We start from the raw sequence: 13,636 nt of genomic DNA on the forward strand, positions 1-13,636 counted from the left end.
CAGGATGCCCGTGTGCCCGCTGCCCTCTGCCCGAAGCCCTTCTGCCAGCCCAGCTGTGGAGCCGGGTGCCCACCTCTGGAGACCTGCTGCCAGGAGAGGAGCCGATTCCGCACGAGGTCCTCGTCCTTCTTGAAGGGGATGTCCCCGCAGACCGTGGCCCCTGGGGTAGCGCTGGCACTGGAGGTGCTCCACGGACGGTGCAGGCACTTCCCCGTCCGGTCCAGGCACCAGGTGTAATCTTCCTGGGAAAACAAAGAACAATTTCATGAAATCAATTCTAAACAAGACCTGGAAACAAGAAGAAGCTACAAAGCCTGTCACCGTTTCACGGGCCTGAGGAGGGTCTGAGCACTCCATGCGAGAATTAAACCTGTCCATGGGTGGGAAAAACCCCACCTTTCCCGCCCTTAAACGCACCCCTTCCTCAAGGGCCTACAAAGCAGATCAGCTGGGGCATGGCTTTGGAACCCGTCCCCCTCTGCTGCCCTCATCCACATGGATGGATGCTTTGTCAGGCGGGCTGCCCCCACCCCAGCCCATGCCAGGCTGGCTGGCAGAAGCTGTCAGCAAGGCCAGGAGCCGGCTCCCCTTCCACAACACCCATCCCCTGTCACACCAAAAAGCAGCTTGGCGGCCGGGGGAAAAATTAATATTCCCCAGTGCCGCCGAGCGGGGAACCTACGGCGCGTGGCCAGCCCGAGCCCTGCCATGCCTGGAAGCTCGAGCATCCCCCCGCCCCTGTGCCGGCTGGGGACTCATCTTGATTTCATCGGAGCGCAGAGCGTGTCCTCCAGGAAGGGGCCGCAGCCAAAGCCACTCGGCTTTGCCCCGCCAGCGGCCAGCTCGAGGATGGTGTTCCCAGCTCCATGTGGTGCTCCAGAAGAACACGCCAGCTGTGCCTCGGCTTGCGGGCTCATCTCGATGCCAGTGAGCTGCAGGGGGATGTTTCCCCTGTTCCAGTCCGTGGCACCTTCACCGCACTGCCACCACTTCTCCAATGGGACGGGGAGCACTGAGACGCTCCCTCCACAACTCGCCGGGGACCAGCGGAAGCATCTCCTTGGCTGCGCTCTCTCCTCCGGGCCGCGGCCACAGGGAAACGCTCCGGGGTTTTCTTGGAGTGCCACGAGACGCGTGCAGCGGGTACTTGCTGGGCTCCTGGATCCTACTGAGCAGAGGGATGGATCTCTGCTGTCTCCTGGGCCAGGCAGGGCTCCTGCAGCCAAGAATGCTCAAAAAGGTCTTCCAGTGATGGCCTGTCTGCGGGTTCCATGGATAAACACCACCTGATGAGGTGCTGGCACTCTGCAGAGAAACCAGAAACCGCCACTCAGCGGGACAAGGTTCCTGTCCGTGCTCTCCCACATTCCACGGTGCCCAGGCCACACTAGGAGTGCTCGGAGCTGCAGCCAAAAGCTTCCCATTGATCCTCCCTTCCGGAGGAGAGCAGCCCAGAGGCACACGTGCCACCTCCTCCAGCTAACCCAGGAGATCAACCTCCTCACTAGCTGCTGGAGCGGGACGCTTCTGTGCCAGCTGCCCCCTCCCAACCCCGCTCTTCCTCCCGAGCCTTGAAGGCGCATCCCCACCTTGAGACACCCGGGGTGGGAAGAAGAGCTGGCCCTGGACGATGTCCCTGTTTGTATGGAAAGGAAGGTCCCCGCAGACCAGGTCATAAAGCAGGATGCCCAGGGACCAGATGGTGGCTGGCTGGCCATGGTAGCAGCCAAACAGGATCCACTCCGGTGGGCAGTACTCCGGCGTTCCCATGGGACACGGGCACAGCTCATCAGGCCCATGCTGCTCCCTCCCTCCCTCCCTCCCAGCCAGCTCCCGTTCCACAACAGCCAGTCCCTGCCCCGCCGAAAAGCAACTTGGCTGCAGCCGGCTGAAGAAGGATTCCCCTTCCTGCCCTCCCTCCCTCTTCCCCCTCTGCCAGCAAAGGGGGGAACCTCCGCTGCCCGGCTGGGCCCCGGCTTTGGGCTCACCTGACATCCGGGTGTAGAACGTGTCCTGGAGGATTGTGCCGCAGCCGAAGTCGATGAGCTTGGCCTCGCCCGTGGCAAGGTCGACGAGGACGTTCTCGGCCTTGATGTCGCGGTGCAGGACGCCGCGGCTGGTGCAGTGCCGCACGGCCTCCAGCACCTGGCGGAACAGCCCCCGCGCCACGGGCTCCGTCAGGAACCCCCGCTCGGCCAGGAAGTCCCAGAGGTCCTGACAGCGCTGCGGACGCTCCATGACCAGCGCGAAGCCGTCGGGCAGCTCAAACCAGTCCAGGAGCCGCACGATGCCGCAGAAGCCAGGGCACGACACCATCCACAGCAGCGCCAGCTCCATGGGCACAAGGGCGCCGTTGTGCTGCGGGGGGACCGCGATGCCCTCAGCGGGGCCGATGCTGCGCCGCGCCTTGGGCATCCCCTGCCCGGCCCCGGCGCCGCTGGCCATTGCCCGGCCCGGGATGCTGCGCGGCCCCCGCTCACTCCCCGCTCGCTGCCCTCGCAGCGTTCCGGCTGCCACCCTGCCGGGCTTCGCCTCAGCCCCGCCCGGCACGCCCCGCCGGCTTCTCCCGCTGGCCCCGCTCACTCACCAGCCGCGCCCACTCCGAGATGCGATCGCGGCGCACTCGCTTGATGGCCACCTGCAAGCCAAGGCGAGCGCCGGGCTGAGCTCGCCGCCCGCCGCTCGCCGCCCGCCGCCCCCTCCGCTCCGGCCCCGTCTCTTACCGGGGCGCCGTCGGCGAGCCGGGTCCCGGAGTAAACGCTGCCGCAGCCGCCGCTCCCCAGCAGCGGGCCCTCCCGGTAGAGCTGCTCCAGAGGAGGCTTCTCCGCCCGTGCGGGCGGCACCGCGCTCCCGCTCTTCTGCCCCGGGAACCCGACCGCCCGGCGCGCTGCTGCTTGCCGAGCCGCCCCGGGCTGCGGCGGCTCGGGGCCGGCGGCCAAGCCGAGCAGCGGCGGAGCTCGGAGCGGGGAAGCTGCTGGCGACGCTGTCGGGGCCGGGGCGGGCGCGGGGCGGCAGCGGGGCGGCTGCGGGCGGAACCGCGGGAGGGGCTTGGTTCGGGGCCGGGGCCCCAGCCGGGGCCAGCCCAGAGCCCGCGCCAGGCGGAGCCAAAAGACCGCGCTGCTCCGCCAGCACCAGAGCAAGAGGCACTTCCAGAAGTGCCACAGCCAGTACGGAGAGAGCCCGGCCGAGGCGGCTCCACGGCGGGACGGGCAGGGGCGGGCACGGGGCGGCCCCGCCGAGCGGCGCCTTGCGGGACGCGGCATGAGCCGGGCTGGGAGAGGCAGAACACGGACGGGACGGGACGGGAATAGAGTGAGTGTGAGAGGGAGAAGGGGATGGGGAGCGAGTGGAAAGTCGAGCGGAAAACCGATCGAGAGAAGCGCTGCTGCTGCTGCTGCTGCTGCTGCTGCTGCTGCTGCTGCTGCTGCTGCTGCTGCTGCTGCGGAACCGCCGGAGCTCGCGAACGTTCTTCCGTTGCCTCCGCGAACCCAACGGAGGAGCCGCCGCGCGCCCCGCGGAACGAAAGAGAGAAACTGACAAATAAAACCCCAAAGTAATTCCTATTCGAGAAGTAACCAAATCAAACAATGTAGCAATAAAGAAGCGTGTTGGCTTGTGGCTTCTTTCTTCTTTGGCTGAGACGAAGCATTTCATGGGGAAGAATTGCTTCTTCAGACACTTTTGCAAGAGTGGACGGGAGTGGAGCATTTAATTTTCGAGTAGAAAAGGGAAATCGTATCAGTAATGTCATCTCTTTTCATCCTCTGTTGAGACAGTTGCAGGCTGCCAAAAGACATGGTCTGCAATGTGGAACTTGGGGCCAAGATCCTTTTTCTGCCAGAGGATGAGGAGGGGAAGTATCCCAGAATCGTGGAGTCGTGGCATGGTTTGGTTTGGAAAGGATCTGAAAAATCACACGGCTGCAACCCCCCTGCTGTGGCTGGGGACCCCTTGCACTAGCCCGGCTTGTCTAGAGCTCCATGCAGCCTGGCCTTGAACACTGTCAGGGACGGGACAGCCACACCTTCTCTGGTCAACCTGTTCCAGGAGAGACTTTTTTCTGAATTCCTTACCTAAACCGACTCTCTTTCCACCTGGATCCATTCTCTCTTGTCCTGTCCTTGCCTGCCCTCATACAAAGTCCCTGTCCATCTTTCTTGTAGCTTGCCCTCAGGTACTGGAAGGCCACAGTTGGGTCAAGTCTAAGTCTCTTGCCCAGGTTGAAGAAGCCGAGCTGTGTCAGCCCTTACTTGCAGGAGAGAAGTGTTCTAGATATATATTATAATATTGGCTTTTCGCAAATATTAAAATGGATTTTATATATGTGATGTTAAAGTAACTTTGTTCCAAATATATAGTTTTAAATTTTGTTGTTAATTAGGCTTAGACACAGTAGTGCAATAGCTGATGGAAGTATGCTTGTGTTAAAATGCCTGCTGGGATGGGATAACATCCAATGAACACAGGATGAGCACACCTGTACAGATCTGCCAACCATCAGCACTCACCGTCTGAAGGCAGTGCGGACCAAGGCCCGAACTGGAAGGGATAAAGAGAAGGAGCCAAACCCCATCCAAGGAACACGCATGCTCTGAAAAGGCAGACCCAAAGAGGGGCCATGTAAAATAGCTCCTGGAAAATGTAAACTCGTTTATGGATATGCATAAGCGGCTATGAATATGCAACAGGCTGGTGTAAGGGAAAAGGTATTTAAGGGGGATCCCTGAAGGTAACAGGGTGGTCTTGGCTGAGTGCCAAGATGCACCCAGCCATAAATAACCTTTGCTCCATGGTCCTTGTCTCCTATTGTCCTTTATTAAACTTTTTACATTTTGACAGGAGAGTGAACGTGTTTTTCACATGGACTACATATGCTTATACAAATTCTAGGAAGACTAGTAATTTTTTCTACAATAATTGGGTTAATCATCACAAACAAACATCCATTTTGCAGCATCTCTAGCTAATAGAAGTTGATTCAATCTTCTTTCTTGATTCAGTCTTCTTGCAGTCTTCAAAGCTCTGTTTGTTCTTGCCAAGGCATTCTGATTATCAAATTTTTTTATGTTAATCAGGTCTGAAGTACATCAACTCACTTCTGTCCTGGCAGCATGGGCGTGTCAACTCAAGGAGGGTAACACTAACTGAGAGGATTGCAGTAAGGTGAAGGTAGACTCAGCCTCCGGTGACCGAGCTACCGGGTATGATCTGTCAGATCCCCTTGAAGGTACCTCTAGTATGAATGCTCAGGGAAGAAAGGATAACCAGAGCTAGAGGGGCCCTGCCTCGAGCCAAGGAGAGGCACGGGAAAACCGGATCTTTGGTCAGTGTAGATCCGATGGCCTGGCACATCAGAGCCACAAAAATGCAACACCTTAGTTGATACTGGAGCGCAGTGTCCCCTGATACCATCGGGACATGTGGGGGCAGAACCTGTTTCCATTGCTGGGGTGACGGGGGGATCACAGCAATTGGCCCTGTTGGGAGCCGAGGTGAGCCTGACTGGGAAGGAGTGGCAGAAACATCCTATTGTGACCGGCCCAGAGGCCCTGGGTATTCTGGGCATAGACTTCCTCCAGAACGGCAATTACAAAGAACCAAAGGGACTCAGGTGGGCTTTTGGCACAGCTGCTGTAGAGGCAGAGCACATTAAGCAATTGAACACCTTGCCTGGACTGTCAGAGCACCCATCTGCAGGAGGACTCCTGAGGGTGGAAGAGCAGCGAGTGCCAATTGCCACCTTGACCGTGCATCGCTGGCAGTATCGGACGAATCGAGGTGCTGTGATCCCCATCCACAGAATGATCCGTTAGGTGGAGAGCCAAGGGATGGTCAGCAAAACCCACTCACCCTTCAACAGTCCCATCTGGCCTGTGCACAAGTCTCAGTGGAGATTGACTGTGGACTATCGTGCCTTGAATGAAGTGACTCCACCGCTGAACGCTGCTGTACCGGACATGCTGGAACTCCAGTACGAGCTGGAGTCCAAGGCAGCAAAGCGGTACGCCACTGTTGACATTCCCAACGCGTTTTTCTCCACTTCTCTGGCAGCAGAATGCAGGCCTCAGTTTGCTTTCACCTGGAGGGGCGTGCAGTACACCTGGAACCGACTGCCCCAGGGGTGGAAGCACAGCCCCACCATCTGCCCTGGACTGATCCAGGCTGCACTGGAAAAGGGTGAAGCTCCAGAACCCCTGCAGTACATCGATGGCATCATTGTGTGGGAGAACACTGCAATGGAAGTATTTGAGAAAAGAGAGAGGATCATCCAGTTACTGCTGGAAGCCGGCTTCACCATCAAGAAGACCAAAGTCAAGGGACTTGCCCGAGAGATCCAGTTCCTGGGGGTAAAGTTGCAAGACGGATTGTGTCAGATTCCCACTGAGGTCACCAAAAGGATCACTGCGGTGTCTCCACCCACCAGCAAGAAGGAAACACAAGCTTTCCTAGGCACCATAGGTTTTTGGAGAATGCACATTCTCGAGTACAGCCAGATTGTGAGCCCTCCCTACCTGGTCACCTGCAAGAAGAACGATTTCCTCTGGGGCCCTGAGCAGCAACAAGCTTTCGCCCCGATCAAGCAGGAGATTGCTCAGGCAGTAGCCCTTGGCCCAGTCAGGACGGGACCAGAGATGAAGAATGTGCTCTACTCTGCAGCTGGGAACAACGGCTTGTCCTGGAGCCTTTGGCAGAAGGTGCCTGGGGAGACTCGAGGCCAACCACTGGGATTCTGCAGCTGAAATTACAGAGGGTCTGAAGCCAAATGCACTCCCACAGAGAAGGAAATCTTGGCTGCCTATGAAGGAGTTCAAGCTACCTCCGAGGTGATTGCCACAGAAGCACAACTCCTCCTGGCACCCTGACTGACAGCACTGGGGTGGATGTTTAAAGGAAAGGTTCCCACTACCCTCCATGACACTGCTGCCACATGGAGCAAATGGATTACTCTCATCATGCAGCACACCCGGATTGGAAACTTGAATCGCCCTGGGATTTTGGAGATAATTACAAACTGGCTGCTGGTGAGAACTTTGGTCTCACTGACGGAGAGCAGCAGGAACAAGTGACAAGGGCTAAAGAAGGTGCACCATGCAACCAACTACCAGCAGAGGAAACTCGATACGCTGTTTTCACTGACAGTTCCTGTGGAATCGTAGGGATGAACTGGAAGTGGAAAGCAGCCATATGGAGCCCCACACAACACGTAGCACAAGCTACTGAAGGAGAATGTGGATCAAGTCAACTTGCTGAAGTCAAGGCTTTTCAGCTGACCCTGGACATTGCTGAGAGAGAGAAGTGACCAAAGCTCGACCTTTATATGGATTCTTGGATGGTAGCCAATGCTCTGTGGGGCTGGCTGGAAAGGTGGAAAAAGGCCAACTGGCAGCGTAGAGGAAAACGAGTCTGGGCTACTGATGAGTGGAAAGACATTGCCTCTTGGGTAGAAAATGTGTGTGTGAAAGTCTGTCATGTAGATGCCCATGTCCCCAAGAGTCGGGCTAATGAGGAACACCGAAACAAGGAGCAGGTAGATCAGGCTGCAATGATAGAGGTGTCAAAGACAGACTTGGATTGGCAACATAAGGGGGAGTTGTTCCTAGCTCAATGGGCCCATGATGCCTCAGGCCATCAGGGCAGAGATGCCACCCACAAGTGGGCACGAGACTGAGGGGTGGATTTAACCATGGACAGTATTTCTCAGGTTATCAATGACTGTGAGATGTGTGCTGAGATCAAGCAGGCCAAGCGAGTGAAGCCCCTGTGGTATGGTGGGCGGTGGTCCAAGTACAGGTATGGGGGGCCTGGCAGATTGACTACATCACACTGCCCCAGACACGCCAAGGCAAGCGCTACGTGCTCACAATGGTAGAAGCCACCACGGGATGGTTGGAGACCTCCCCTGTGCCTCACGCCACTGCCCGGAGCACCATCCTGGGCCTTGAAAAGCAAATCCTGAGCAGGCATGGTACCCCTGATAGGATTGAGTCAGACAATGGGACTCATTTCAAGAACAGCCTTATCAACACCTGGGCTTGGGAACATGGCACTGAGTGGGCGCACCATAGCCCCTACCATGCACCAGCTGCCGGCAAAGTGGAGAGGTACAATGGACTGTTAAAAACCACCTTGAAAGCATTGGGTGGAGGATCTTTCAAGAACTGGGAGCAGCATTTAGCAAAGGCCACCTGGTTAGTTACCACCCGAGGTTCCACCAATGGAGCAGGTCCTGCCCAGTCTGAGTCCCTGAATATAGTAGACGAAGATAAAGTCCCAGTGGCACATATCAGAGGTTTGTTAGGGAAGACAGTGTGGATCAATTCTGCCGCGAGTACAGACAAACCCATTGGTGGCACTGTCTTTGCTCAGGGACCAGGTTGTACATGGTGAATAATGCAGAAATATGGAACAACAGGATGTGTACCTCAGGGAGATCTGATTGTGGGGCGAGCCTCATATGCAAATATCACGTTTGCTGGATGTTACTGCCACTGTCTTTACATTAAACCAGACAGACCTGAGACAGAAGGAAATGTGTGAATGCTGAAGGTTTGAGCAAGAGATATAGAAGGAAATGTGTGTCAAAGGTTTGAGCAAGTGAGATGGAAGGAAATGTGTCTGAGTAAGTGAAAGATGGAAGTTTTTACTTGATGAAGTTTTTACATGACGTTTGGTAGTTATGTTGACGATTCGGAGATAAGGGGTGGAATGTCCTAGGGTGACATTATGGTGCTTGCATCCCCAATTGTGTGTTCTGTTTATGCTTGATGTTATGTTCTGTGCTTTCGGGACTGGCTCCGAAAAGTGAAGGTTTGTTTTGTCTTGTTATCAGCCAGCTCACCTTCCCTCACAGTTTGTGTCTAGGAGAGAGGCTAGGGCTTGCTGGCTCTCTTGCTTGCTTGCTGGCTTGCTTGCTTTCACTTTGCTCTTGCTCCTGCTTTTTGCTTTTGCCCTTGCTTTTGCTTATTAGTTAGTTTAGCTAGGCAATCCAATTTCTTCCCTGGACTGTTTTTTTTCCTTTCCCTTTCCTGAATACCTTCCCAACCTGCTCAGGACTGGGACCTGGGAAACACCAAGAAACACCAAGAGCCAGCATTTTGTGACCTGCAGCAGCCATCCCCAGTGCCGGAGACCGAGAACTGGGCAACCACTCCCAGCAGAGACTTTCTGAATTTGTCACCTCTTCAGTGTGGTGAAAGACTTTTTGTCATCTGGTGTTGTTCATTTTTTTGTGCTGGGGAGTGCTTTGCCTGCTCAATAAACAGGTTGTTTCCACTACTCTCTGAGGAAATTCTTCCTGAACCAGGTGGGGGTGGGGCTGTGGGGGTTTGCTTTCTGGGGGCTCCTTCTGAAGGTTTTCTCCCAAATTTGCCCGAAACCAGGACACATTACTATATCAGCAGGCTGTTCTTCGGTGAGATCCAGCAGGGCCCTGTTCAGCCTGAGCTCAGCAAACTGACTGGCCATGAGCCACTGGTGGATGTACCTCACCATGGCAGACACCTGGAGAAGGCAGGGGGAGACTTGGAAAGCTGCCAGAGGGAGGAATGTCCCCAGCTTCCCCAGAGAAGTGCTTCCCTTGCCACCACACTGCCATGGCCTCAAAGGCTTCCAGTGACCAGTAGGCATGGCTTAGGACGCCAAGCAATTCCTGGGAGGATCAAACCATGGCCACAGGCTGCTTACTTGCTTTGGATTGCAAAACCCCTCCTCTACGAGCATATCCAGCAGGGCAGCACAGGTCTTGGTTTTGAAGATGTGCGAATATGCTCTGAGCCCTGTGCCCATGGTGCTGGTCTCTTCCTCCCGAATCCTTTTGATGAATTTGAAAACCAGCTGTAGGAGAAAGGCAGGAAGCCAGGGATGCTCCAAGCGCGGTGCTCGGCTGAGCGGTGACAGCAGGCCCAGCCCAGCTGGGGATTGCGGCAGGTACCTGCGCTGTTCTGTGGAAGAGGCCACGGGTGTGTTCCTGCTCTTGTGTGCGCTGCACGGCTGCACCTGGCAAAGAGCGAGCGCAGCCTGAGCTGAGGGGCTGTGGGAGAGGCCGGAGAACACAGCCCAGCCCTGCACTCCCCAGGCAGGGACAGCCCTGGAATGCCCCAGGGCATGGAGCACGGGCACTGTGGGGTGTCTGCCCTGGCCCTCTTTAGTCCTGTCCATGGGCAAGTGCCCAGGGGATGGACTGGGATGGGCTGGGATTGGATGGGATGCCATGGGATGCCATGGGATGCCATGGGATGGGATGTGGCCAAGCTGGCTGCAGCCACCAGCCCAGCAGCCCAGCTCTGCCACTCACCCTCCTGCTGAGCCTTGAACTGCACCACCTCTTCAGTCTCCTGTGCAGGGCCAGCTCCAGGGCCTTCTTCCTCTCCTCCACCCAGGACAGCTTGGGCACTCTCGGGGGTTTCTGCTCCATGTCAGTGACTGGATTTGTGGCTACTTGCAGGAGAGATGCCTCGGAAAAGCTCCGAGTCAGCAAGGCCTGCAGTCATGCCTGGAAGGCACCTTCAAGAGAGAAGCCTCAGGAAGGCGACAGGACAGCAAGTCCTGCACTCTGGTCTCGAGGGCTCCTGCCACAAGGACAGGAGACTCCTGTCGAGGATTATGGTCTGGCCTCGAGAGCACCGGTGGCAGGGATGGGAGATGCCTCCAGGGCACCAAGTCCCAGGGTCTGCCCTCGAGGACACCTGAAGGAGAGAAGCCTCGGGAAGGCCATGGGTCACCAAGTCCTGTGGTCAGGCCTCGAGATCAGCTGCAGGAATAACGCCTCAGAAAAGCTCCGGGTCAGACACGAACGAGTGCGCTGTGCAGGGGCTCCTCATGGCACCGCTCTGTCCCGTCCTGTCCCGTCGCGTGCTCCGAGCACTGTGGCGTGGTCTTGTCACCGCCAGCTCCTATGTCACCCCGTGTCACAAAGGGCCCTTGGACACGCTGTCCCGTTCCATGCCACGGTGACCGTGCTGCCCCGTGTCACAAAGGGCCCCTGCACACACTGCCCCCTGCCCTGGAGCCGCCCCCAGCCCACCCAAAGTGGCTCAGGTTGGAAGGAATCCCTCACCCCAAGTGTCTAAGACAGCCTGACAGGATCTTTAGGAACGGCTCAAACCATCAGCAAACGCTGCCCTGCTCTGCAGACTCAGGGCAGCAGAAGGAGCCCCCAGGGCTGCCAACGCAGCCGCGCTGGGAAGGGCACGGGGCCTTCCACAGAAGCTGGCACGGCCTCCTTGGGACATGTCCCGGCTGGTGGCCATCCTAAACCCGCGGCTGTGGCACAGACAAGGAACGTGTGGGCCATGGCAGGAATGCTGCTCTGACCCCTGGGGCCCAGAGAGCGCTGACATCAGCAGGTGTGGCAGGGTCCCTGTCCAAGCAGACCTGCCACCCCCCGAGCCCTGGCAGCACCGGTGCCCGTCTCCTGCCCCAGAGACCTGTGCCCGTGGGGGGCTTCTGTGCCAGAGGGAGCCAAAGCCCACGTGCACTGGGGGCTGCGCTCCTGCCTGCAGGGGCTGTTGGCAGGAGCACCTGGAGCAACTGCTGGCAACACTTGGTCTCTGTCAGAAGCTCTTACTCCATGCTGAAATTATTTTCTCATTGAAGTAATTTCTTACAGCACAAAAACACCTTAGCGGCGAAGGCACAGAAGAGTCTCGCAAGTAAGAATCCTCAATTCAGGAAAGCTTTAATTCCCATTGCTCGACTCAAGTAGTTCCAGAAAGTTGCAAACTTCCCAAATTAATTGGGATGGCCTGAGGAGGTGAAGAGTTGGAATTTTGCTTCCAATCTCAAAGCAGCAACTCATTTGCCTTAACCTCATCCACTGAGGGTCACTTTACAGAACAGAGCACTACACAAAAAAAGGAAAAAAACAAGGGCCATTCTTTGGTTTTCTATGTAGGGATGATAATATCCTTATTCTCTAAAGAAATAAAAGCTCTCAAGAAATCAAAGTCCACTCAGTGGTAGAAAAGTAGCTGAAAGAATTGAGTAGATGGCAAAAGGGCTAATCCTCCCCCTGGTACAGAGATCTGAGTGGCCAGTAAAGTACAGCTCTCCCCTCTTGTTCCCTGCAGGAGAATCAGGACCATGAAGAGGAAAAGTCACAGATATTCCTTCTGCCCTCCCTAACCAAAGCTGTGCCAAAGCACAGATGCTGCCTTCAAACTGACTCAAATTCCAGCCTAGACCTCTCACCTTCCAGACAACTCCTTCTCCAACACCCCACCAGCACCAAGCCCCCCAAACTCCCGCACAGAAGCCCTCAACACCCCGCCAGGAGCCCCAGCTGTCCCCGTCCCTCCGCAGAGCTTTCCCACCCTCCAGCAGACGCCCTGGTTCCCTGCAGGTGCCGTGGGATGGCACTCAGGAGGATCTGCTCCAAGGCCTTCCCCTGGAGCACGCTCAGGCTGCCAGGCCTATGGATCCTGGATCATCCTTCCCACCGAGCCTTCCTGTGCACGGCTGCTCCATTTGCACCTTTGCGCTGAGCTCGGATTTCTCCACTTCACCAGGAGTGCTGGGAAAGGATGGAGAGCAGCCTGGCAAGCTCTTTCTGCAGCTCCCTCTTTACCCTGGGGAGGGAGAACATTCCACAGGAAAGCAACTGGTGCCACAAGGAGCGGGTGGCCTCAGGCACCTTTGGGGATGGAACAAGGCCTTGGTTTGACATAAGTGAGCACAAGCAATTCACATGAGTAAACAAGTAATTAGCACAGACATGCCTAAGTACTTAGCACCAGTTAGCATAACAAAAACCTGATGGCCTAACTTGACATGAGAGTGACCTGACAAAAAGCTTTAGACACAGTCTACCAGAAGAACTAAGGGCAAGTGTGGAATCAGCCCTGTGCAGGGAAGCCCTGAGGAAGACTTTGTGCTGCTTTGGGGCATCGAGACCGCTCCTGGCCAGGGCCTGGACATCAGCTTCAAGTATGGGAATCTGACACAATGTATTTCTAACCGCCTGCCTATGGAATCCCCTCAGCAGTGTAAAGATGGATGGTGATTTTGATACAAATCCTACATCAACCCACTGAAATTTATATGTGGCTGAGAAATACTTTAGTGGGGTGCAGACCCCTGCCCTCCTGCCAGGTCAATAAAAGGGCTTTTGGCGGACAATGCATTTGTCTGCTGATTTCTTTGAATGAGGGAAACCCCTCAGGACTGCTGTATCCTGAGGGAGCACCGTTGGCCTTGGCCTGTAGGCACCTGCACAAGCTTAAAATCAGCTGCCTCAGCTTCCAGGACCTCTCTTGGCCAGCATCCTGATGTGGATGGAGGACTGCTGTGAGGCACTGCTGGGACCCAGCGGGACAGGACCGGCTGTCTCGTGTCCACGTAGCACCCCTCACACAGCCAGGGCCATGGCTAGATGAACTGAGAGGATTCCACTGCCTCAGTGGTTCGGGCTTGACCCCTGGGAGTTTCTGAATCCAGTAAATCACTGGATAGATAAAGGGGATGAACGGGTTTATTTAGAGGGGCTTTACTGGACCTCAGCTGGTGTGGAAGGGGCTAACAGCGGGTCTGTTAGCTAAAGAAGCGCAAAGAAGTTGAGAAGTAAGAAGTTGATAAGGAGTTTTTTTAAGGTTGTTATTGAGGAGACTAAGAGAAGAGAGGAATTGAAGAAAGATAAAGA

At 56.1% G+C, this 13,636-nt stretch overlaps 2 protein-coding genes across 5 annotated transcripts in view; both read right to left on the bottom strand.

The window, feature by feature from the left end:
- Nucleotides 1–13,636, bottom strand: part of LOC137466802 (zinc finger protein 271-like) — a 678,770-nt gene that overhangs the window by 359,853 nt on the left and 305,281 nt on the right. The gene's annotated exons all lie outside the window — the stretch shown is intronic.
- Nucleotides 1,056–3,263, bottom strand: LOC137466816 (serine/threonine-protein kinase pim-1-like). Its single transcript, XM_068178471.1, has 5 exons — nucleotides 2,724–3,263; nucleotides 2,588–2,638; nucleotides 1,978–2,358; nucleotides 1,590–1,755; nucleotides 1,056–1,305 (listed from the first exon to the last, which is right to left on the bottom strand). Exons 1-5 carry the CDS (start codon nucleotides 3,261–3,263, stop codon nucleotides 1,166–1,168), a joined length of 1,278 nt encoding a protein of 425 aa, XP_068034572.1. The 3' UTR covers nucleotides 1,056–1,165.

Source organism: Anomalospiza imberbis, unplaced genomic scaffold (assembly GCF_031753505.1).
Source record: "Anomalospiza imberbis isolate Cuckoo-Finch-1a 21T00152 unplaced genomic scaffold, ASM3175350v1 scaffold_44, whole genome shotgun sequence".
Taxonomy (NCBI): domain Eukaryota; kingdom Metazoa; phylum Chordata; class Aves; order Passeriformes; family Viduidae; genus Anomalospiza; species Anomalospiza imberbis.